Source organism: Euleptes europaea, chromosome 6 (assembly GCF_029931775.1).
Source record: "Euleptes europaea isolate rEulEur1 chromosome 6, rEulEur1.hap1, whole genome shotgun sequence".
Lineage (NCBI taxonomy): Eukaryota > Metazoa > Chordata > Lepidosauria > Squamata > Sphaerodactylidae > Euleptes > Euleptes europaea.
In genome coordinates this window covers 48,201,469-48,226,562 of record NC_079317.1, presented here as the reverse complement: position 1 = coordinate 48,226,562, position 25,094 = coordinate 48,201,469, and the positions used below count along the sequence as shown (strand labels likewise).

Genomic DNA, 25,094 nt, shown 5'->3' with positions numbered 1-25,094 from the left:
CTTGACAGACTCTCCCTGGGAACAGTTTGGAACAGTTGCAAAAGTTGGTATTGAGTTATTCAGGTAGGTTGTGCTGCACAAGTTGTGTGTAGGCTGCTCGGGGGAAAGGTGAGTTGTGTTGCTTCGAGTCATCTGGTACCCACTACCGCACCTGGATGAGCTGTGCAAATTGCATTGAAGCATGTTGCCCTGTACTTGCTTCTGGGCTGAAAAGGGCCCTTCCTCTGCCTTTTACTCACAGAGACCAAGGTTTGAAGGCTGGCAATATTGTTGTAGTTGCATAGCAATCATCACAGTGGCCACTGAGATCTCAGAGGGCAATCATTTCTTAAAGGTACATATGCTGTTTCTATTATGGGGGAGGTTTAACTCCCTAAAGCATCTGTATTTTTTTCTTAGATTTCAGATTCTTCTCAGGTTTGTAGAAAGATCTGTTTTGTATGTACTTTAATCCACAGATGGGACTTAGATATATTTGAGAATTAGATATATTTATGATGATAGTTGTACACTTCTGCTTGAAATTGGACAAGCAATAAAAAAATCATTTGTTCTGTTTCTATACTTTATAGAAAAGAAAACATTAGCAATGCTATAGGTTGAGAAACAAACTAATATGATGATTTCTTTTGCATCAAAGTCCTCAAAGACCTAATCATGAGGCAAAACTACTTTGTGCTTATGGTCTGCCAGAAGATACTTAGAAAATTACTAGAAGCCTTGAGACTAAGACTGGAGACACATGTATATCAAAAAGAGGCTTCTGGGGGCATGAATGCATTATGTGGTCTTTTAAAGTATGTGTCTATGGAGAATATCAATGAATTGGGTACTGGTGCATGTTTATAGACTTTCTCTGGCCTCCTACTGTCACCCCCACCCCACCCCCTTTATTGGAAAACAAGTCACCCAGCAGCTTGTTGCTTAAAATGGAAGAATATTCTGTCATTTCCATCTCTGGCTGAGAACATGGATGTATGACAGAAATGATGTTTAGGTTCTAATACCAGACTTTTAAGTTAAAAGAAAAAGAAAGAAAAGGTATGGCTGAAGAACTATGCTTAGAAGAAGAGAAAAAGAAGGTTAGAAATGTTATCTTCCTATTGCCCAAAGAAGGTCTGGAACTTACGAGGAGTTGCTTATTGCCTATGATAACTGAATTTATATTTGTTTTATAGAATGCTTGGCTGAAGGCATAAATGTGTGGATGAGTGTGAATGTGTCCACTTGCAGGCCATGCTACCACAAGCAGAGGAGCCCATTACATTGTTTGCAGCAAACCAAACTACAAAATCAGAAGATACTTTTTCCTGTTTGCAGCAACACAAAAAGACATTGTATATGTAACCGACTCCACCACCTCCTCCACCTTCTACAGTGGTAACTTGGCTATTGTGCTAGGTAACCTCTGGCTAAGATACCAATGATGCCCCTGGATCACCCTGCCAAGTCTCCAGAATCAGCCAACCACAACCTTCTGATAATAAAGAATGTTTCACTAATCTGTCCCAAACAGAAGCCATTATCCCAAGAAAGCTGTGCATGTCTCCCATGTCAGTGTTTTGCATGCTCCCTCCAGTATGTCAGCAAACACTACTTTGTCATTTACTTATTTATTATAAAATATCAATTCTGCAGTCATTGTCTCCTTATGTGTAACTAAAATTAAGAATGAATGCTACCAATGGAAAGTGACAAGAAATAAATGAGGCTTGTATACTGTGCACTAAGGCACCAGATCCAGACTGCTAACTAGAAATCCATGTCCCAATCTATGCTTGATTCAACTGTATGGAAAAACAGAACTTTCTGAGTTCAGCATCCTATATGTGGTTTCCCCTCTACTTATGGGACAAATAAGCTCAAATCCTGGTAAAGATTTATGGCTAGAAGCATATGCTCATTTGCTTGGCGTAATCCTCATTAAATACAGCTAATTCTACCACTACCCCGTTTTACTGAATTCAAAGGAAATGAATCAAAAGTAACCTTATATAAATCAGGATCAATGTCAAGTTTTGAGCCTCAGAACTGAAAATTCCCATTCATTATGACCAGTGTTTCTTGAACCCAAGCTGTAACAAATTCCAGCTAATTTTGAAATTCCCTAACCATCTGGAATATATTTGACCTCTCTTATTACAAATGACTGATAAATTGTATGGCAGCAATTAATAGCAATGTAATGTATAGCCTGTAATTGAGTGGTTCATTCTGAGATGTCCTAGAATATTAAATCAAACTGATCTTAAGAACAGAACAACTAGAAAACAAAATTATCTCCACCTTTCCTAGATAAATCTTAGCTTGGTTGACACATGACTATGGTTGATGAGACATTCTAGTTCCAGAAAAAACTGTAAAGGGTTTAATTCATCAGCATCTAAGAAAGGAAAGTTACATTCTCATCAGTGGCTTCTGGGAAATGATTTGAAATATAATTTCTGCCATTTATATCCTAGTGCTTACCCCTTTCTTCTCCTCCTTTCACTCCTTCCTTCCCTCTCTACTGAAGGTTACTAATGAATTATGTATGTAAACTTCTCAATAAATATTCATTACTATCTCAGTAAAGATGTGCTTTGTTCTTTTTAGATGCAACCTCAAATTTAACAAAGGGAGATGTTTAACTCCTCAAATTATCCTTATACTGAAGTCCCCTTTTGAGATATTTCAGGATGTAGCAAACATCCTCCCTTTTTGATCCTTTTGAACCATGGTTTGAAGGCTGATATGCTCTCTTTCCCCCTCCCTCATCCAGTCATGCCCTCCTGTATTTCCTCTTTGTTGACTAACCATAGTTTGCCATTACATTAGAAACAAGTATACTATGGTTTTGTACACACTGTAGTTTGCCAAAGGAGAAATGGAAACCATAATCAACCTGTATTTTCTAATTTGGCTTGTGGGAAAATTATCATTTATACAAATAGTAGTTTTCCCATATATAACAGCAAACCATGGCTTGCTGAGAAAGAGGAAGTGCATAGGGAACAGGACACATACAAGGCAATAAAGAAGCACACGAGTATGAGGCTCAACTTAAGTAGCCAAACCATGGTTTGCTGTTACATATCAACCATGACATACTCTATTTGTATAACACCAGTACTGGGATCATCCTTGCTTTGTTACAGTGAAAAATACATTTTTATTGCATCAGTGGAAAAAAATTTTAAGAGAAATTTGTATAGATATATGTTCTTTCACAATATTTCTACGGCTTGTCTAACTTGTATATTTATTTGCAAAAGCTTCAGCACCATCTTTAATAATCAAACACTACATCATAAAATAGGAACAAGAGATTTCCACTTAGAAGTAACACTTCTTCATATGCCAGATATCTTTAGGACTACCCTTATAAAGTACAAAACATTAAACAACAGAATTTAGACAGATAACACTTGTTGACTTACTTTTGATATCTTACTCTTGCTATCTCCTGTCAAAAATGCCAAATTGTTGATTTCATTCTGAATCACAAAATTTTGTTCTTCTCTCTTGAAGTTCTGGAAGAAACACAACACTATGCTGTTTTCTGAACATTTAGGCAAAAGGGTATAGTACATTCATGTCTGTAAATATGCACCACCATTAGGGTTGCCAACCTCCAGGTACTGATATAAGGTTACTAAATCCCTAAGGAAATAATCTCAGTACACAGCCACTAATTTTCTTTAACATATGCACCTTTACTAATATACTACTGCAATATGCACACTGTGTATGCTTAACACAATATAACTAAGTTCTAAACTACAAAAAGCCTGAAATCAATGTCAAATAGGCTTCTATGCATTTACACAATTTTCTTCTTTATATTACAATCATTCCAAATCATGATACTCCCGGGGGAATATTTCTTACGACCAGCAGCAAGGTCCACAAAGTCCTTAAGATGTATTATACTTCGCCACGAATCAGGCAATACAAATCCAAAGTGTTCTCAATCGCGGTCAGCTGATCCCGCGTAGACCAATCCGATGATTCTATTCCCTTTACTGCTGGTTCTATTCCCTTTACTGCGTTATAACGCATAGCCATATAAGCTAGCGTTCACAATCGGCTCAACCAGCAGTAAAGGGAATAGAATCATCGGATTGGTCTACGCGGGATCAGCTGACCGCGATTGAGAACACTTTGGATTTGTATTGCCTGATTCGTGGCGAAGTATAATACATCTTAAGGACTTTGTGGACCTTGCTGCTGGTCGTAAGAAATATTCCCCTGGGGGTATCATGATTTGGAATGATTGCAATATAAAGAAGAAAATTGTGTAAATGCATAGAAGCCTATTTGACATTGATTTCAGGCTTTTTGTAGTTTAGAACTTAGTTATATTGTGTTAAGCATACACAGTGTGCATATTGCAGTAGTATATTAGTAAAGGTGCATATGTTAAAGAAAATTAGTGGCTGTGTACTGAGATTATTTCCTTAGGGATTTACTAACCTCCAGGTACTAGCTGGAGATATCCTGCTATTACAACTGATCTCTATGGTATTGAAGTCCCTCCTCAAGCCCCACCCTCCTCAGGCTCTGCCCCAAAAACCTCCCACTAGTGGCAAAGAGGTACCTGGCAACCCTAACCACCATATATCCATAGAGGGTAGAAAAAAAAGTCTGCAAAATTGAGTCAGGGAGAGACGGGGGATTTCTCTATAAACCTGAAGGGATACCCAGCTTTGCAGAAAAAATTGAAATCTAACATGCAGGGATAAACCCCCCAATTAATAGAAACAACGTGTGTGTAAAGTGCCGTCAAGTTGCAGCCGACTTATGGCGACCCCTTTTGGGGGTTTTCATGGCAAGAGACCAAAGAGATGGTTTGTCAGAGCCTTCCTCTGCATAGCAACCCTGGTATTCCTTGGTGGTCTCCCATCCAAATACTAATCCGGGCTGACCCTGCTTAGCTTCTGAGATCTGACGAGATCAGGCTAGCCTGGGCCATCCAGGTCAGGGCAATAGAAACAATACATGTAGTTTTAAGAAAAGAATTCCCATTGAGCTCCCAGCTAAAACATCAGTGGATGCTTTGGGTGTTGCTAGGCAACCTCAAAAATGTTGCTGATCCTTCCAAACATTGGCCTCTGTAAGGAAAAGCGGGGGGGGGGCAGGGTGGACCGAGAAGCCAAAACAGTACTGGAAAAGGTTCTGTTCTTCTCCCAGCAGTGACCACTGGTGACTTGCTACCCACCCAATTCAGCTGGGCCCGGCAGCAGTCCCCCTGTAGATCAGCCATGCCCAGCAGTGGAGGTATCAGCCATTGTGTGTAGGGTTGCCAGGTCCCTCTTTGCCATCAGCAGGAGGTTTTTGGGGTGGAGCCTGAGGTGGGCGGGGTTTAGGGAGGGGAGGGACTTCAACACTATAGAGTTTAGTTGCCAAAGCGGCTATTTTCTCCAGGTGAACTGAACTCTTTCAGCTGGAGATCAGTTGTAATAGCAGGTGATCTCCACCTAGTACCTGGAGGTTGGCAACCCTAATTGTGTGACTTGGCCATGCCAAATACTTAGAATATTTCTATGCTGCTTCTTCAGAGTCCTGATCAAGGAAGCTTACAATTAAAAACCACAGTATAAGACCCAAGCTATTAGACATAAGCAGCTTAAAAACAATCCATAAAATAGAGAAGGCCATTAAGAAGCTGATAAGATAAACCCCTAATTAAAGACCTGGGTTAAAAAATGGGTTTTAGCCTAGAACCTAAAAGAAAGTAAAGTAGGTGCCTGGTGATCCTCAAGGGGAGGGGAAATCCAAAAGCAAGGTGCTATCACGGAAAATGTTCTGTCCTGGCGGATAAAAATAGGTTGGCTGGTGGGTGGGAAAGGACAGCATGAGGCAGGAAAATGGTTGAGGTTGTAGGGGCTTCCAAGGAATGAAACAGGAATTAGTGGGGGAGAAGATACAGGGGGAAATGAGAGCTCCCACCAGCAAGTCCTTGTTGCTACCCTGTGTGTATAAACACGAAATGTGAAACCAAAACTTACATGTGATTTACACCAGAGGATGAAGACTTCAGCTACCATTCGGAAAAGTTCATCAGAATCTACATCTGGTTTTTTGAGCCAGTTTGATCTGAACAGAAAAGCAATACAATCACACCATTAGAACTTGGTCTGTGCTGAACACCCAGTTCTTGCCACTTTCCTCTTCCATTGCTTCCTTCAGAACTTTGTTTTTGACAAAAACAAGGGGTGATTAATTAGGCAACTGATGGTATCACTTTACTCTGCTCAGACCACACCTAGAGTATTGTGTTCAGATTTGGGCACCACAATTTAAGAATGATGTAGACAAGCTGGAACGTGTCCAGAGGAGGGCAATGAAGATGATTTGGTTCTGGAGACCAAGTCCTATAAGGAAAGGTTGAAGGAGCTGGGTATGTTTAGCCTGGAGAGGAGAAGACTGAGAGGTGATATGATAACCATCTTCAAGTACCTGAAGGGCTGTCATATAGAGGAGGGTGGCGAGTTGTTTTCTGTTGCTCCAGAAGGTTTGACCAGAACCAACGGGTTGAAATTAAATCAAAAGAGTTTCTGTCTAAACATTAGGAAGAACTTCCTAACAGAGCGGTTCCTTAGTTTGACAGGCTTCCTCGGGAGGTGGTGAGCACTTCTACCCTGGAGGTTTTTAAGCAGAAGCTAGATGGCCATCTGTCAGCAATGCTGATTCTATGACCTTATGAGAGAAAGGGCATCTTGGTCATCTTCTGGGCATGGAGCAGGGTTCACTGGGGGTGTGGGGGGAAGGTAGTTGTGAATTTCCTGCATTGTGCAGGGGGTTGGACTAGATGACCTGGTGGTCCCTTCCAATATGATTCTAGGAAACATTTTATACTTTGATAAGCATACTTATATTTTAATAATCATAGTTGACTTTAACTATGATGCAAATTTTGTTATTCACAAAAGTTAACAGGTAAGCTGTATTACCAGGCTGACTATCTGCTGTAATGCTGAATTAAATTGCTGTTTAGGGGAGGTTGTGTCCTCTATACACTCCCGATGTATCCCTAACATCTGAATTCTTGTTTATATGCTGCCATAGTAAATTTTAACTGATGCTAAGGCAATCATTCAAATGTTCCTTTCCCTGCCTAACCTAAATTTAGTGATGCTTGAGGTCAGTAATGTTCTCGTTATCCAATTCCTTATTGATTTATTCAAGAAAGCACTCCGTTCTTTCTTGTGTCAGGTGTCAAAGCTATCAAACTTTCCACTTGCTTTGTGCTTGTTGGCATTGGTTAACACTATTTGCTGATCCACGAAGTGACCTTGGCTTGTTTAGTGTAGAGAGGGATTATTTGTCCTGTCTTTTTGTCCAAAAATAGAGCGATTACACATCACCTGATTTTTCTATTTTGTAATGGTTCCCTATCACATATGCAATTTATATGTGAGAAAAATACCTTAAAGGAAACAAACAAACAAAATTGTTCTTTGCATTAAGGAATGGGGTACGAAAAAACATTCTGTCCAGCTGAAGAAAATATTTTGTTTTTTCATATGGTCTTCTCATACTCAGTTTCTTGCTCTGCTATTGATATCTATCCAGTTAAGAGCTAATTAGCTAATGTAGCTAATTTTGAGTCAGTCAAAATAGAAGGAAAACTTAACCTAGTTACAATGTTACTATTTCATATATTTATTGTACTTGAAACAGTACAACATTTGGGTTGATATAATTTGAAAAGGAAAATGAAGAGAGAATATGAAGGGAGGTAATTCTTGATTTTTACACTGGAATTTTCCTGAAGATTCCTAGTAGCTTATTCACCAATCCCATTCTTTGCTCAAAGACTATAACAATCTACACATAACACCACAAGCTTTGAAATAAATGCATGTAGAGTGGAAATGGCATAACTGCATTCCCTCCCCCCCATCCGTTATGACTGCAAGCTCATGAGCATGGAAAGTTTGGATATAGGAAGAGTACAGATGTAGGCTCTGTCCCTATGGAATGCTGCTTTCTCAAACATTCTACATCACAAGGAGGGAGCCTGCATGCATACATATCCTATGGATATAGATTTCATGATCACAAACCGGTGATCATGAGTGTAGCAGGGTGAGACCTGTGTGTTTGACCGCCCCCCCTGCCCAAATATACAGATTTCAACATGTTTAGTGTTGTGCAATGAGGACTACTGGATTGTCTCTTTTGATGATACTTCGTTGGTGCCTATGCACAGGATGACTCTGTCAAGGAAGAATACTTATTCCAGCATTTGCACTGGAATACTGAATGTTACATTATGGCCATTAGGAATGCTAACTTCCATAATCTTGTGATGAGTCTGATCATTTTGGGAGTACCTCAAGCACAAGTGAAAAAGGAGCTTGTTGATTTTCATATAGCTCTCCTTCTAGCTACTGTCCTGAGTACCACTTTCCATGCTTTTGCCAAGGGATCCCCAACCTTCAATAACAGCTTTCTTAGGGTACAGTACATCGCAGTGGGAACAGAAAGGTGGGAATGCTGCTTTGAACAGATATTCCCATGCACTGCTTTGGATCTCCCTCTGCTAATACTTTTTATATGTGGAAGATGCTGTTTTGCTCTCTCTGTCAGCTGTGGGCATTTAGCAAGCCTTGGAAATCTTTTCCTCCTACAGCAAAGCTGAATTTCTACAAATAAATAATAAATTATAGTATTTTGTAAATTAAAACACCAGAAACCAGTGACTTGGCTCCTTTATAACCATCACCTTGTACAAATCTGCTCATTTAACTATCTTGACTTGTTTTTCCACTCCTCCCACTCATTGGATTTTAACAAGTTCCAAAATTAATATGGCAACCATTCAGATATGCTTTTTACTCCTACTGGTGGGCAACATATAACTTCAGCTTTGCAGGTATTCAGGGCAAAAATGACAACTCATTTTTTCACCTGGGGTTCAAACCATCACTGCCTTTTGTAGTTAATAAGTACCTATATTTTCTTACAGTTCCATCATACTAGTCTTTTTTTCCTTGGACAATTTTAATGGGATACCAGTTGATTTCTTTGGTATATTTTCTAATATCCCATAATTATATCCTCTTTCTTTCTTTCTTTCTTTCTTTCTTTCTTTCTTTCTTTCTTTCTTTCTTTCTTTCTTTCTTTCTTTCTTTCTTTCTTTCTTTCTTTCTTTCTTTCTTTCGCCATGTAAACTGTACTGCAGATTTAGACATTCTCTGATCACGTTGTTTCTCATAGCATTTACTGTTTGTTCCACAACTATCACTTTCTTTATATTTTATCTGGAACCAATAAATATACCACCTTGGCTGTTGACAAATTCATCACTCAAATTCAACACTGCTAAGGAAGTGCTGGCAACCCTACCACATAGTCAACTGCAATCAACAGATTATCCTACCTGTTGTTGTCTACGTAGCGAATCAACATGGGATAAAAAGCATAAAGGTCTCGACAAAGAACTGCAAATTCATCTAGAATGAGGAGTTCTGCTTCTTGGGTATCAGTTTTATTGTCTGTTTTCAGTTGTTCCTCCTCCATCACTATTTTTATGGCCTTCTTCTTTAGTTTTTCCAGGGTTGGAATAAAATGACTTTTCAAGAGATCCAGCCTGGCTTTGCTAATGATTGGCTGAGCATACACTATATACAAAATATGTACATGTAAGCATACATTTAAAGCATAACTGTTTTGTTACACTGCAAAATTATTTATACACACATAAATGCATTCAAGCTAGTTTCAGGTTTATAACTGTACTGAACTGTGACCCTGGGTGAGTCCTATTTCCCCAAGGCATCAAAGCTCTTGGGGAATGCCTAAAAATATACATGTTTTCCCCCCATTTTGCAGCAAAGGCAAATTCTGACAATCACACTTAGGTGACAATTAACATTGACTAGCATATCCCTGAGTTTTTGGAGAGTTTAGAAAACATCAATCATACGTGAAGGCCATCATTTCTTGTATACACATGAAAATATATAAATATAATACATAAATATATAATATATCTTTGAATATTATTATGTATACCTGTGCATCGTGTTCTGCATCAGGGTTGGGAGTTGGTGTAAATAATGTTCATTATAGATTTTATATACTAAACACTACTATACTGAAACTATCAAGATTGTTTCAATCAAGTGTGTCAAGCCAAACACAACCTTATCCTTTCCATTTCAGCTAACCAATCTGACAGAGAATGTGAACCCCTGCACATGCAACAAAATGCATTCAGCTAACTTTCTTAGCTCTTGCTTTTCTAGTATATCTCCTTCTTCTGGCTGTGTGACATAGGCTGCAATCATACAGGCACTTTCTTGGAAGTAAGCTTCATTGCATGACTTGAAACTTACTTCCTAATAGACCTGAGATCCATGGAGGAACAGTGGGCAAATAATGGGTTGGGTCCAGAATACTGAAAGTGAATTTATTTATTTAAACTCCATTTATATACCACCTTTCTCCTTTATTGGGACCTAAAGCTGTTTAGAGTGTTCTCCCCTTGTCCATTTAATTCTCACACATCCCCCAAGGAAAGAGGAAAAGGAAAGGGAGAAAAAAAAACATTTCCCTGTATGCTTAACACAACTTACGTACTATGCTAAAAGCCATGAATACTCCTCATAAATATCTCCAATATTTATGTAACCGATATATGTAACAGTACACTATATAAGGTGGTTCCAGACTATCACAAGTGGAGCAGAGTTTACAGAAAGGATCTTGGACATCTTCCTCTTCACTCTGCACCTACTGAAAAACTCACTCTTTGTCACCTCCTGATTTGTTTGTGCAAGAATACGTGTGTGCTATTTCTGCCTATTCCACCTTTCTACTTTAGTTTTATATGTAGCATCGTACAGAGTCCCCAGTGACCCTCCAACAGTAGTGGATTTTGTGGAACATTGGAGGCTGCAAAATCAAGGAAATGGCAAAGATTCCTTTTATGATCTCCAATTGAGCCAGGGTTGTGTGATGGTTAAAGTGTCAGACAAGTATCTGGGAAAGCCAAGTCTGAATTCCCGCTCTGCCATGAAAGCTTGTTAGGGGACCTTGCGCCAGTCACACACTTTCCACCTAACCTACCTCATAGGGTTGTTTTGAGGATAAAATGAAGGAAAGGAGAATGATTTAAGCCATTTTGGGTCCTCATTTGAGAAAAAGGTAGGGTATATATGAAGTGAAATGAAGGAATGAAGGAATTAATGATTTAATAATTGTGTGATAGGGTCTCTAGGAGACTTACAGTTCAATCATAAACACAGTTATACCCTTCTAAGTCTACTGAAGTCCATGGTGTTAAAGGCTGTAACTCTGCTTAGTTTTGTACTTTATGGGAACAATCCTAAACAGGTCTCCCAAGAAGTGAGTCTCATTTTATTTTTTTAGGCTTACTTCTGGGAAAATATTTCTAGGATTGCAGTCTTACAGTCTCTAATTAAGGGTGATATTTCGTTTCTGAGCTCTGCAGATGTAAACTTTCATTTCCATTAAAAATGTTAGGGAAGAGCAGTAGTTTCGATCCTCCTTTTTAAAACTTATCTTTAAGCATTAATTGAAGTACATCACATGTGGGATGGGGAGAGAGTGAATTATTTTCTTACTTTTTTTACCCACTCTTCCTCCAAGGAACTCAGACAGCATGCATGCTTCTCCCAACACTCCATTTTATCCTCTCACCAACTTACATTTTGTTCTCATAACAATTCCATGAGCCAGGTCAGGCTAAACGTGTGTGTCTGATCCAGACTGACCCTAGTGAACCTCATTAATAGGACACAATCTGGGCCTCTTCAGTCATTGTCTGATTCTCTAACCACTACACCGAACTGATTCTCAATACTATTATCTATATAATTTTGTTAGGAAAGTCACTAATTTGTCACTATTTTGTGGTCAACAGGAAAGACAGCATGTCAATGCTTCAACAAATAAGCTAACTTTCTTTGAAGAGACTTCACATATTATCAGATCTATACTTTGTACAAGCTTAATAAATTTAGTTACATTTAAAATATAAACTTGAATGTATGTGGAAGCTATTATAAAGAGAAAGTAAGAATTTTCTTACTGTGGATTTTTCTCCTAAGGAGATATAGGAGTATATTTTAGATCTTTTGGATCAACATCCTCCTACTGGAATGGGAGGCAGGACCAGCTTTTGAATGATGAGTCCTCCACAGGTGAGGGACTCCTCCTCCCCAGGCTAGACTGAAAAAAGCAGCAACAATCCCACCACAACTGCAAAGCTACTGTAACAGTATTCAAACAATTAAGACAAAAACAAGGAAGAGGATGAAGGCACTGATCCCTGATGTCCCAAAATACCTCTCACATATATAGCCTACAAACAGGAAACACAGAAAAATACTGCCTACAGATAAGCATTGAATGCCACTCCTGAGAACAAGAATTCTAGCTAAGGAAAATTCTTGATATCTCCAGTAGAGGAGAAATGTCCATCCTGGTCTTCTTGCTCAACTAATCTGGGAGAGCATTCAAAACCTATGCCAGGGGTAAATGAAGGCAAGCATTTCTCTCTCCACACCTGATGATGTGATTTTTTTTCCTATTGAGGGTTAATAAACGTGTTCTTCCCTGTCCCCCTAGCCTCCAAGACTGGCAACTGTTGTAAATATTATATTGAGAAATGTCTCTAAACTCCTGCTGCAGTCTGCCTTTCTCCTGCCACAAACCAGGAAATTTCCTTGAACTCATCTGGGATGGTGATCTTGTTGGACAGCAAAGCAATCTCCTTCAGATTATGGAGGTGAGCTCCATGGTGTTCAAAGATAAGTCTGCCATGACAGCAGTTCCTAATGAGTTCTTCTTCAACCAATCTTGCATTACTTTAGGCAGTTGCATGTTAGAATATATCTGTTCCTCCTCCCACAAATAAGTTGTCTGAAGAAACAGTGAGTTTATAAAATATGATCTAAGTGGAGTTACTATTCTCTCAAATATTTACTTCTGTAACTGCATTCATGGGCCCTCCCCTTTAGTGCTCCACAGGCCACCCTGGGCCTTTCTTTGCCTTCTGATTGTATTACAGCTGAAGATAAAAGGGCTGCTGCTGGGGTTACTAAGAGCATCTTGAAACTCCATCACTCATTTGGTAGCTTGATGATTCACTGGTTGCTATCTTTGATCATGCTCAGCTGCCTTGACCATTTGGTCAAAAGATTCAGAAAAGGGGACAACAGGGTTTTGCTGGTCCCTAGCTTTCTTTGGCAGTAAGGATGTGTTTGCTCCCTTCACATTTTCCCTTGTCACTTCAGATACTCAAGATACAAACTACCTTTTTCTATATTCAGGAATCTGGGGGGGGGGGAAACTGTTGGGAAGAGTGTGATGGATACATGCCATTCTGTTAACCTGTTACTTTCTTCTTCAAGAGTTCTTTCAGCACAGAAAGAACACTGGATCTCTGGGTTGTTTTCATTACTTGATGACTGATTAGATTACGAACTTTTATTATTAGTATAGTCTGCTGTACTGGCAACCAAGGATGAGCCTTTTACCATGGAATTAGGAGATAAACTTTCTGGGTGAAGATTCTATATGAAGGATTGCACTGAACAGAGAAGCTGTATACATGGACTAATAAAAGAGAGAGAGAGATGCTGAAGTTCAAAAGATGTATGCATTTTGCAAATGCATAATTTAAACATGTCTGTATTGGTCCCAAGCTTTTAATAGAATGGTTCTCCTTTTGCTTGTGAAATTAAAACAACATTGATTAGATTTCCTTTACATAGGGGTGTTGTGTCTGGTGGTCTGTGCCTCCTCAAAAGGGCTATATGTGGCAAGAATCCACTTGGTCTACCTCTGACAACTCCCTGTTCTTCTCTGTTTGTGTCTTTGGAAACAGAGTAAGAAGGGATAATTCTTTTCTGCCCCATTTTTGGGTTTGTCTAAACTTCATTTTTATTGAAGGGTAGCAGCAAACATTCTCATCCCCTTGCCCCTGACTTGGGTGGGATATTTTTTTCTGAGCATCTGACTCCTTTTGTGGGGCACTTAGAATAATTAGAGGTCACATTGTAGCTCCTGAAGTTATATCTCAAAGACCTAGAAGACAGGGAAGCCAGAGGCTCTGCCTCCTTAGCTGTGGAGGAGGAAAAGGAGAAAGGAGGAGAAGAAGAGTTGGCTTTTATATGCCGACTTTCTCTACTACTTAAGGGACACTCAAGCCAGCTTATAATCACCTTCCCTTCCCCTCCCCACAACAGAACCCTGTGAGGTAGGTAGGGCTGAGAGAGCTCTGAGAGAGCTGTAACTTGCCCAAGGTCCCCCAGCTGGCTTTGTGTGCAGGAGTGGGGAAACAAATCCAGTTCACCAGATTAGCCTCCACCGCTCATGTGGAGGAGTGGAGAATCAAACCCGGTTCTCCAGATCAGACTCCACCGCTCCAAGCCACTGCTCTTAACCACTACACCATGCTGGCTTATGTTCCTTCTGAGATATTTATTTATCACATTTTATTATGCCTTCGGTGGAGAGAAGGAAGGGAAGGCAAAATCAAAAGCAACATTAAAAAGAAATAAAAGAACGAGAACCCTCTTCCCCATTTGGCTCTAAGACACAAGCTAAACTATGTTGTGCTCTGGAGAAAGTTCAGCCTAGACCTTGGATCCCTGATTCAAAGCAGGGCTGGTCTGAGAAAAAAGAAGCCCCTCACCAGTGAAGGAGTTGTCATTCATATACTGGCCCTGCCTCTTGCTCCAAAAGGAGGGGGCACTCCCAAAGAGCCTAGCTCTCCTACCTCTGCTGGCAAATTTTCTTAGTGCTAACAAATGTAATGGGGAAAGAAACGTTTTGACATAGATACCTGCTATTCTCTTCATCCAGGATGCTTCATCTATCCCCAGATTGTTGTTGATGATTTTCAAAATGTTTCCCAGAATTATGCTGAGGTGTTCAGAGGTTACCATTGTGCAGCAGGGGCCAGCACTTTCAGGAATATGTTCAGGCCCCCTTTCCCACCAGTATGACAGATAGTTGCACAGCATGGGCAAGATCACCTCAATCACATGTGGCATTTCAGTGTATCTGGCTCCAGACTCTGCCAAGCTGTTTATTTCTTTCATTAAGCCATCCAAGTGAGGAATTTCTGGACACATTTCTTCCACTGTTTCAGGCATACCTAAAACTTATTATGATACATAACAATTGAATAGGCTTGACTCTTTTAACATTAAAAAAACCAATTTAAATATTTTCTTATTTTTACCATAACACTAACCCTTGGAGGTATGTTCAATCCCTCCTTCTTTGGTCAGGTTAAGGTAGAGTCATTGTGACTGCAAATATGGTCCACTGGTTCCCTCTACTGTTCAATAGCAATGCATTATTATCTTGCACAATGTACACAGAGCTTTTAATTCAGTCCATACCATTTAGGCCTGTGACAGAAAACCTCTTTCTTGACTTTACCATTTCAGACTGCTGAAGGATCACGGAATGAATTTATGATCCCCCTAAATTGGAATTAAATGTTACAGAGAAAGATCCTAGCCTAGAGTTCTCTTTGCTGTTACAGCCCTCAAAGCGCAGGTAGGGTTTTTGAATGGAGGATCATTCTGTTACGTGAGCTAGCTACTAAAATCTAAAGCGATATAGCCCAGAAACACGCTTTTTATGAGAACTAGATCCAATTTTAACATACAAATGAGGATTTGAAGCCACAACTTGGATCCAAAAGAGGACTTCCATGGATGTAAGGTAGAAGATGACTTTTAATGATTTCCCCCTTCTTGCTACAGACCTCTGGCTTCTCTCTTATGTTGTTCCTGGGGTCCCTTGTACCCCAGTGGGAGCATTTCAGGTGAAAATTTGGGTTACAGTTGAAGGGGGGAGGTATGGATCCAAGCTGTTCTGATAAAAAACTTACAACGCCAAATTCTGCTGTGAATTAGGATAGCAATATATAGGAGATGCTTAATGCAGTGGTCACTGAATCGCCAAAGGAATCAAACTTTTGTTCTAGCCCAGCTTCGTAATTGCCATGGGGCCTTCTGAGACATTAGAACACAGCTCGGCTCTATAATAAATTCTGATAAATTCATTGAGCCACTAAAACCATACAGTTGACTGAGCATTAAAAATAATAACCAAAAGCAGCATTCTCACTAGACTTTTCCTATACTTATAATGTATAGCTGGTTACAGATGTCCCAGAAAGATTCAAAGCACTTGGGATGAACTAGTACCAAGCAAGTGTTTAGATATTTAATGGTAATGAAATTCCTAGCCTCCTTATTCATGATCTTCTTCTCTAGAATAAAGGTTATATAGCATTTTGTTATGCAGAGGTACTCTGAGATGAATTTTCAGTCAAGTACAGTTTCACAAGAATTTCAATCAAACACAATAAATTAACACAATATTCCATTCCCGGCTTGGCTGGGGAGGTTGAGTTAGAAATCAAAACAACAAACAAACAAATAAAAGAAATCTAAAAATGGATGAGAAAGGAGCAAATGTGAAAGACTATATTTTTCTGAATCAGAGTACTTACGAGCTCTCTCTCTGGAAGATTTTGTGTTGAAGACAGAAAGTGGATTGTAAAGATTAAGAGAAGGTTCAAGGAAGGCTACTGGAATTGCTGCTGCAAGGGAAGCTAAGCATTCACCAAGAGCTGGACGTTGCCTGCAAATGACATAATTAATATGATGCCAGTTTTTAAAAATCTAAAATATAGGAAGTGATCTGCACTTCCCTCTCCATAAGGCTCAGCGGAGCTGGCACACTCCTTCAGCATTCCACATTGGCCTTCTCTTGTCATAATGCACAGTAATATTTCCAGCTATTATCTGCTATAGAGTTGCAACGGGTTAGTGTAGGCTATGGGGCATCAGGAGTATCAGTGACTATCCCCTTGCTCCCACATTCAGTAAGCAACTCCTCATCACCTGGAATGAGCCCCCCCCCCCCGGTTCCAAAATTTGGCTGCATAACTGCTCTTATCATTGTTAGTAATACTCAGTCTTTTCCTATTAATTACCTTTCAACATAGATGTTCTTTCCAGTCCCAAGAGAGTATAGGCTACAAAGAATTCTGTAACATGAAACTTGGACGTCACCTACTGAAAAAGGAAAGAAAAAATGTTCAGCCAGTAAATCTTTCAAACAATTATATGCTATCTACCAAATTATGGCCGAATGTTTCATATATTGGTTTGAATCCCACTTAATGTTCCATGGCCACAAGAAGGGGAGCAATTTTTACCAATTCCCACCTCCTGCAGCCGTCCATCATCTCCTGAAATGCTGTTCCTGAGGGATGGGGACTTCCAAAAATAGCTTTGGAGAGGAATCTGAGATGTCTTAAGGGATTGGAGATGGGCAAAGATTGCCTCTGCTCCTTGCACCCATGGAAATTTGCAGTGGAAGCGAAGCATCCACACAGCGGTTTCCCCCTTACTGCCATAATTTCACCCCTCCCCCACTGGAGGGAATGTTTGAGCTTTTTAAAAATTGTCAGTGGCTAGATCACGACTGCACAAGAATATTAAACTACTCTATTGTCATGATCTAGTAGCTCCTCTGAATTTTTATTTTAAAGACGTCTCTAGACCTTTTTGCTATAGAGATATATCGGAGGCAGTGTTGGCAGGGCCTTCAAAATGCACATCTTCCTGTCCGCATAGTGTGTAAAGATGCTTTGACTGCAATATTTCCAAAAAGACTGTATCACAGCAGGTTTGGAAAAGATTGTACCAAAGCAAGAGAAAAACCAGAAAGTGGGTGATTGGAGGACAACCTTGTGTGGATGCTTCAAAAAACCCATCTCCATTTGAATGCCAAAAACACAGAAAACCTCCATGTGGACACGATCTGTATGAGGTTTTGCTAACCTATTATTTCTTATATAATTTACACAGAATCAATCTATTTACAATGCAGCTAATATCAGGTTTTGCTCTCATTGCACACCAGAGGAAATAAGAGAGAATGAAGGCAAGTATTCATCACTGGAAGGGCATACACTGTTGCAAATGTAGTCTCCCAAAATCAATATTTACAAAGAAGACAACTTACAAAGCAAATCAGTGCCAAAATGATGCTGAGCAACATGATCAAAAATTGATGTTAAGATAGGTAACAATGCTACTGTAGTATAGTTGATGTTCTGTGAAACTCCTTTAATTTGTGTTCGGGAATGTGTGAATTTTCCCAGTTTAAGATTTTCTGATGTCTTCTCCAGATCTTCAGCTGCATTTTCAAAGAAAGCTCGCAATCCTGCCTTAACCAGCTCTGAGCCTGATTTCATGACGGTTCTACAAAATAAGTATTTTTAAAACGTTACTTAGAAATAATATGAGAATATATTTCCACAATATATCAATTCCATTCTTATTCATGTGATGTGAGTTTTTAGCATATATTTAGACTGTCACATTATTTACACATAAAACTTGAAATGGGCAATTTTAAATTCAGATATTAAAAAATAAACTGAGATTTTATGGTGGCTTTCAGTTTTGGATGTATTTCTCAACCAAATCTAGCATGTATAAATATAGCAAAATCTCAGGGAGATTGAAAACTGTTTCAATTCAGATTTCAGGTGACACCTCATATGACAGATTGCTCCTCTATACAATAAGCAGCACACCCAAAACTCTCCCACCACACAGAAATTAGATGACAGCAACAAGAGTTATAGCTGGCAGGCCATTCCTGAGAGGAGGGGCTGTGCTGGTGGTTGAAGGCAGTACAGCCATGCCCCCTCCAAAGAAGGATCCCCCCTCCCCTTGAAGGCAGAAAGCTGCCCTTACTTGCAAGCCCCGTGGAACGACTCCATAGCTTTCCATGGGTCCATGCTACCTAAAAAGGTGTTGTAAGTGTAAGTAAGGGCAAAGGGGGCATTCCCAGCCTGAAAGGGGGTTAGGAAGCTGCCTAAAGGTGGCTTCGCCCCCTGGAATGCCCCCAGGGTGATGGCACATGGACCTGTGCTGTCTGGATGCCAGTGGGAAGCTGAGCCGGCGTCCCAGGGCTACGCTGCCATGGCAGTGCGGAGAGGACAGTGTCTGCACCGCAATGTTGGCGTCCATGCTGGTCGTGGTGGTGCAAGTGGCCTGGGCACTGGTGCATCTGGTGCAGATGCCAGTGAGGGGCCCTTGTGCACCTCCAAACCACTTTCTCCAGCATAGCTCAGGAAGGGGCTGTCAGCCTTCCCCTTGACATCTGGTTTACTAAGTGCAGCAAAGTTTTTATAAGGAGAATCCTTCAATCACTTGAGCCTCCCCTTGATGTCTGACATGGAAAATTAATTCCAGAACAGGAGAAGAAACGTCTTTCCCAACATCTGCTATCTGAGAGCCTTCTAACTTGATTGAACCTGGGATCATCTGCACAAAAACACTGTGCTCCACTACTGATCTACAGCCCCTTCCTTCAAACAGCCCCACTCCTAGATCTTTCATTGTCCTGTAGCTCCTATACTAGAAAATATTTTTTCTTTTAATTATAATACTGATTTTAACACATATATCTACACATTAGATTGGATCCAGTGGAGTGTTTTTATGGATGGCTTCCATCCACAGAGTGCCTTTCCCCTCCCACCACAGCTCAAAATGCTCCGTGCTCTCATAGAATGATTTGAGCTACATCTTGTTTACATTAATGGAACACAGGAATAAACTGTCCTGCTTACCTTGTATCTAGTGTCTGAGCTAAGATGTGAAGGCAACTAACCATTGTAGTAGCATCACTACCTGTTAAAAATTAGGGGAAAGAGAATGGGCTGCTTTTGTAAACCTCAATATTTTACAGTCATAAGAACTTTTTAAAAGTTAAAGTGCTTATTTATGCTGGAGAGACCTAACAACTAATTCTGCCAATGACAACGGAATTATTTTCAATTTTTCTGTTCTTCTTTCTTCTCAGTAAATCTGGTAATTAGGACAGCAAGAAGATTCTGCTCCCAAACCAGTCATTTCTGTTTTTCTTCAGTATACCTCTTCAAGATTCATTTCAATCACCGTTTGTTTTAAAATCTACCTGTACAGAAGACATCCAGAATATCAAGAAAGTATCCCAAGATTAGAAAGCGTACAAAAAGAGGAGGAGGTTCTTGTACCTCCTCTCCTCCCATGAGTGACTCTCCTGACTACCTCAAGTCAAGATGTTAACGTTGCTAATTGCAGGTTGGGAAATTCCTGGAGATTTGAGGGTAGAGCTTGGGGAGGATAGGGTTTGGGGATGGGAGGGAGCTCAGTATGGTATAATGCCATTGAATCCACCCTCCAAAGCAGCCATTTTCTTTAGGGGAACTGATTTATGTCATCTGGAGATCATTTGTAATTAGGGTTGCCAACCTACAGGTACTAGCTGGAGATATACTATTACAAGTGATCTCCAACCCCAAAAACCTCCTGGCAGTTGCAAAGAGGGACCTGGCAACCCTATTTGCAATTCTGGGAAATATCTTGGCCCTGCTTGGAGGTTGGCAACCCTAAGTCAGGTCAAGGTTGTAGAGAAGGGTGAAAGGCTGAATCTGATCCACCCTATTTCCCCTCTTGATTCCGGTCTTTCTTTGATTCAAAGAGATGCTATATTTCCCTTAACTTTTTCTTCTTCTTCAGCTTCTTGTAGGTGGCTGTCCAAGCAACATCAGTTTCCTGTTCTTCCCCACTTTATCAAGTACACCTTGGCTTATGATCAGGTTCCTGACTAGAAGAGTGCTTTTCTAGTCTCCTTCAAAGCTGTTTACCAGGAAGACCTAGTTGTCTGCTGCATCCCTAGCATGACTCCTGCATGCCTAGGGTTGCCAGGTCCCTCCTCAGCTAACCATTACCCACATCCCCTCTTCCCTACCATGGACTCAGATAAAATTTTAAAAGATAAGATAAAATTTTAAAAGTACTATGCAACCACAGGAGGCTAGTACTTTATTATTTATTAGAACTATCTAAATTTTTATTGCAGTATACTATCCTCACTTGTTAATAATCATTTGGAATGCTGTTCTTGCAATACTTTCTGTGCCAATAAATATATGTGGAAAATGAGGTATGCTAATCAATGAAACACTACAATATCACAAAGCAAGGTATTATGTCATTGCTTCAGCAATAGTGTGAAAACCTTGCAGTTAAGAGTCTTTAATAGGGTTGCCAACCTTCATGTGGTGGCTGGAGATCTCCTGGGATTACCACTGACCTCCAGGCAACAGAGATCAGTTCACCAAAATGTCCATTTTTGAAGGTGGGCTCTATGACATTATACCCCATTGAAGTCCCTTCCCTCCTCAAACCCTGCCTTTCTCAGGCTCTGCCCCCAAAATCTCCAGGTATTTCCCAAATAATTAAAATACTGAAATGCTTTTGTATTCATTATGTGATCAAAATATTTTAACTTACCGAAAAGTGAAATCCTATGTCTAACAAGAGCAGCAAGTTTGCAGAAAAGGCTAAAGGAGAAAAGAATGAAAAGCAGCAGGAAAAAGACACAGGGATTAAAGATTTGTTTAGATAAATTAAAACAATAGTGTGGAGAACAATAAGAATGATGGAATTTAAACAAAATGAGTTTGACAAAACTGCATTCAGAAATTAAACATTCATCTTTATTGTTTGTACATTAGAAAAACCCATATAAATGCATACCAAAACTACCCCAGCAGTTTCCTATTCCTTTGTAATGAGGCCTACAGCATGGGTTTCTTCTTACTATGACCTCTTAGAGTTAAGATCTTCATATCACATAGAAGAATCTGCAACGTCAGTAGCAAGCATCGGTGACATAAGACCCCAGCACATCCCTCAGGACCAAAGGCTCCACCCCAAACATTCAATTTGGAGAAAATTCCTTCCTGAAGAAGGTACCATTAGCATCCCCATTAGAAAGACTGGGTGTCCCTGGATGCCAGGTTGCCTTTAGATTACAGAAGTGTAATTCCCAGAAAAATGGGGGGAACGTGGGTTATCCCTACAGCTTCTGTCAGAAAAAAATGTCATTTTTGGAAAAACTGAAATGTATGCAAAAATTACTTTATTATCAAACCTAAACTTATTTGAATGCTTTAAAAGCATCAAGTGCAAAATTCATTAACTTTGTTACATATAGAATTGTTGGGTTTGTCACATCTATGAAATTTGAGAGTTTAAATACCTTAGTTTTATTCAAACAAAATTTTCATGTGTACCTAATACTACAGAGAAAGCACCAATGGCTGCACCATATACTACCTAAAGCACATCAACTTACTTTTTCCTATTTGAGAAGTAAGAAAAAAATTGAAAATATATATCATAAATTGAGTAGTACACCTAGGAAGGAATAGAAACTTTCTTTGTACAGACACAGTTCTAAGGGCTACCTGCAGATTGTGATACTGAACTGAATTTAACAATATTGAAAACAGTGGCAAATGTATGTCACAATATTATTATTATTATCATTTGGTTATTCATAGTCCGCCTTTCTTGCTCAGAATCAAGGTGGATTCTATTGTGTAAGTCAAGAATAATCAACAGGATGGACATGCAATGAACAGTATAATAGGGTTTGAACTACAGAAATCTGAAAACAAACAGAAATCTCAAACACAGCTGAAACAAAGCATGAGATTTAAAACGTGATATGTTAAGTGGCATTGAACTACCTACTCTGGAGCATATTTACAGCGATAGGTAGCAATACAGTAGAATAGGCAATACAGTAGTTTATCCACAATTGTGAATAAAATTAGCCATATTTTAACAACAAATCCTTGAAAATGTGTTGTATATGTCTGCGATATACACAGTAATTACCATTAACTGATGCTACAGATTGTCTTACATAAACATCTTCATACTACATTGTTCAAATAGGGCAAAGAGGCCAAGGCCTTTCCCTGGTGTTGCCAACTGGAACTGGTACTCGGAAGTTTGCAGCCTTTGACTTCCAGATCATTTCTACAGTATCTGTCTTAGATGGGGTGACCAGAAATGTATACAATATAACAAATATGGTCACACTATAAATCTAAACAAGGTATTACAATAACAGCCATTTCGTGTTCAGTCCATTTCCTAAAATTCCTTAGCGTGGAATGTATTCTTTTCACCGCTGCCACACACTGAACTGATTCACTGAGTTATTCACCACAACCTCAAGATCACTTTCTTGGTCAGTCACTACTTGATAAGGCCCAATTGGTTTAGTTGTGAAGTCAGAAATATTTATGTCAGTGTGTATCACTTTACTAACACTGAACATAGTTTTCCACTACCCCAATTATGGCAGATAAACTGTTCTTGAGATTACAGCTCTCAAAAAAATGTAAAGGTAGTCCCCGTGCAAGCACCGGGTCATGTCTGACCCATGGGGTGATGTCACATCATGACGTTTACTAGTCAGGCTATGTTTACAGGGAGGTTTGCCATTGCCTTCACTATGTTAATAGGGAGGTTTGCCATTGTCTACACTTTATCCCCAACCTCGGAAAGATGGAAGGTTGAGTCATCCTTGAGCCGACTATCTGAAACCTACTTCCATTGGGAATGAACTCAGGTCTTGAGCAGAGCTTTTGACTATAGTACTGTAGCCTACCACTCTGTGCCACGGGGCTCTGTCACAACTCCCAAAACTTATGTTAATTTGTTACTATGAGCATATGCATGGATTTTACCAAGCTTACTTGTGATATCATTGAACTGACTGAAATATAGATTTGAAATAAATTTTAAAAGATGTCATTATACCACCAAATCTACAGTGGCATAGAATGTATATACACTTGTTACATACCTTGCAACCATTTCTTTTTCTTTATTCGAAGCATATCCACTACTGCTTAGTGGCTTAGCAGGGGAAGAGAGGAAATAGAGGCAGTGGTTTGTAAAGTACTGGTCAACCAATGGCAATAGAACCTACAGAAGAAAGATAAAAATAATCAGCCATGTGAACCCTGGCATAATTATAATTAAGCACACTGACAGAGGCAACAGTTTCTCCAGGTTCACTGGTGGATCTGGCAAAGTCATCTGCAAGCTTCGCTTTCTCACCAGTTTTGCCCAAGGGTTGTTACTACTGCTAATGGAGTAAAGGGCTCAAGTATCAATGATTGGGTACTGTTTGATGGCTGTTGGTAAAGCAGGGGCATAAGCATCTTCCAAAGAAGAGTGACCCTGAAAAGTATAGAAAAGGGGAAAGGGGTGGAGGCTTCTTAACAGAGCACAGTTAAGGAGAAACAAAACCTGCCATCTCATTAAGGACACTAGTGACAGGGGTGTGATTGGCAGACATCTCCTCCTGAGTTGCATCCCCAAATATTGCCCTTTTACCAACGGGATTGATTGAGTTCACCAAATTGGCTCTAACTGAATGGAAAACTCAGAACAAGACAAAACCTGTTCCTCTGCTCCTGGACAGCCTGACCTCCATTGACAGGAACCTTGTGGAAAAGCCATATGCATCTCTTTATTCAAAGAGTAGGGACATGCATTGCAGATGCAGAATTTTTTTACACTCCTGCACTTTCACAATGACAATGAGCCTTTTGCTGGTTCATTCACACACAGCATGCTGATAAGTATGCCACTGAGTTCTTTACAAGGCTCGTTTTGCGTATGTTGAGAGGATTCCCCCAGCTCCATCTAAATTGGGATTCATTCTCTCTTTACTCCTGTAGTTTCCTTACAATAATTCAGGAATTGAGCTTCTTTTCAAGGGGTAGAATCCAAAGAACAAAGAGAGAATATTTTCAAATTTTTAAAAGAATCCTATAGGTATGCACTACCAGCTTCAGCTTTGGGGGACATGCTTCAAATTTGGAGATCCCAGGAAAAGCAGACCCTTGTGTTGCAACGTAGAGAGAAACAAAAACAAAACCAGAAAGAAACTCTTTCTGTCATCACAGCAGTGAAGATAATCTTTATCAGGAGCCTCATCATATCAACCACAATACCACCATATAAATTATTTCATCTGTTGCTTGGAAACATTTATGATTTAAAAAGTTGTTAAAAATTCCACTTCTTTAACCCCCACCCCCATCAAAATGTGATAAAACTGCAAAATTCGATCTCTGCTTCATTCGCTGCATTTGGACATCAAATGGCCAGAAGCTATAAGCTCTGGCATTAGTAGAACAGTAGACAGGTTTTGGATGCAGACTCCTG

The 25,094-nt window shown here is 39.7% G+C and overlaps 1 protein-coding gene across 1 annotated transcript in view; it reads right to left on the bottom strand.

Moving 5' to 3' along the window:
- The window catches only part of RYR3 (ryanodine receptor 3), a 336,967-nt gene that overhangs the window by 82,056 nt on the left and 229,817 nt on the right, over positions 1-25,094 (bottom strand). The window contains exons 60-69 of the mRNA XM_056852142.1: positions 23,722-23,843; positions 21,348-21,397; positions 19,640-19,700; positions 18,019-18,257; positions 16,982-17,063; positions 16,496-16,626; positions 14,807-15,127; positions 9,371-9,611; positions 5,991-6,078; positions 3,420-3,512 (exon numbers count right to left, since the gene is read on the bottom strand). Coding sequence (XP_056708120.1) covers positions 3,420-3,512; positions 5,991-6,078; positions 9,371-9,611; positions 14,807-15,127; positions 16,496-16,626; positions 16,982-17,063; positions 18,019-18,257; positions 19,640-19,700; positions 21,348-21,397; positions 23,722-23,843 — 1,428 coding nt within the window. The remainder of the gene's footprint in view (positions 1-3,419; positions 3,513-5,990; positions 6,079-9,370; positions 9,612-14,806; positions 15,128-16,495; positions 16,627-16,981; positions 17,064-18,018; positions 18,258-19,639; positions 19,701-21,347; positions 21,398-23,721; positions 23,844-25,094) is intronic.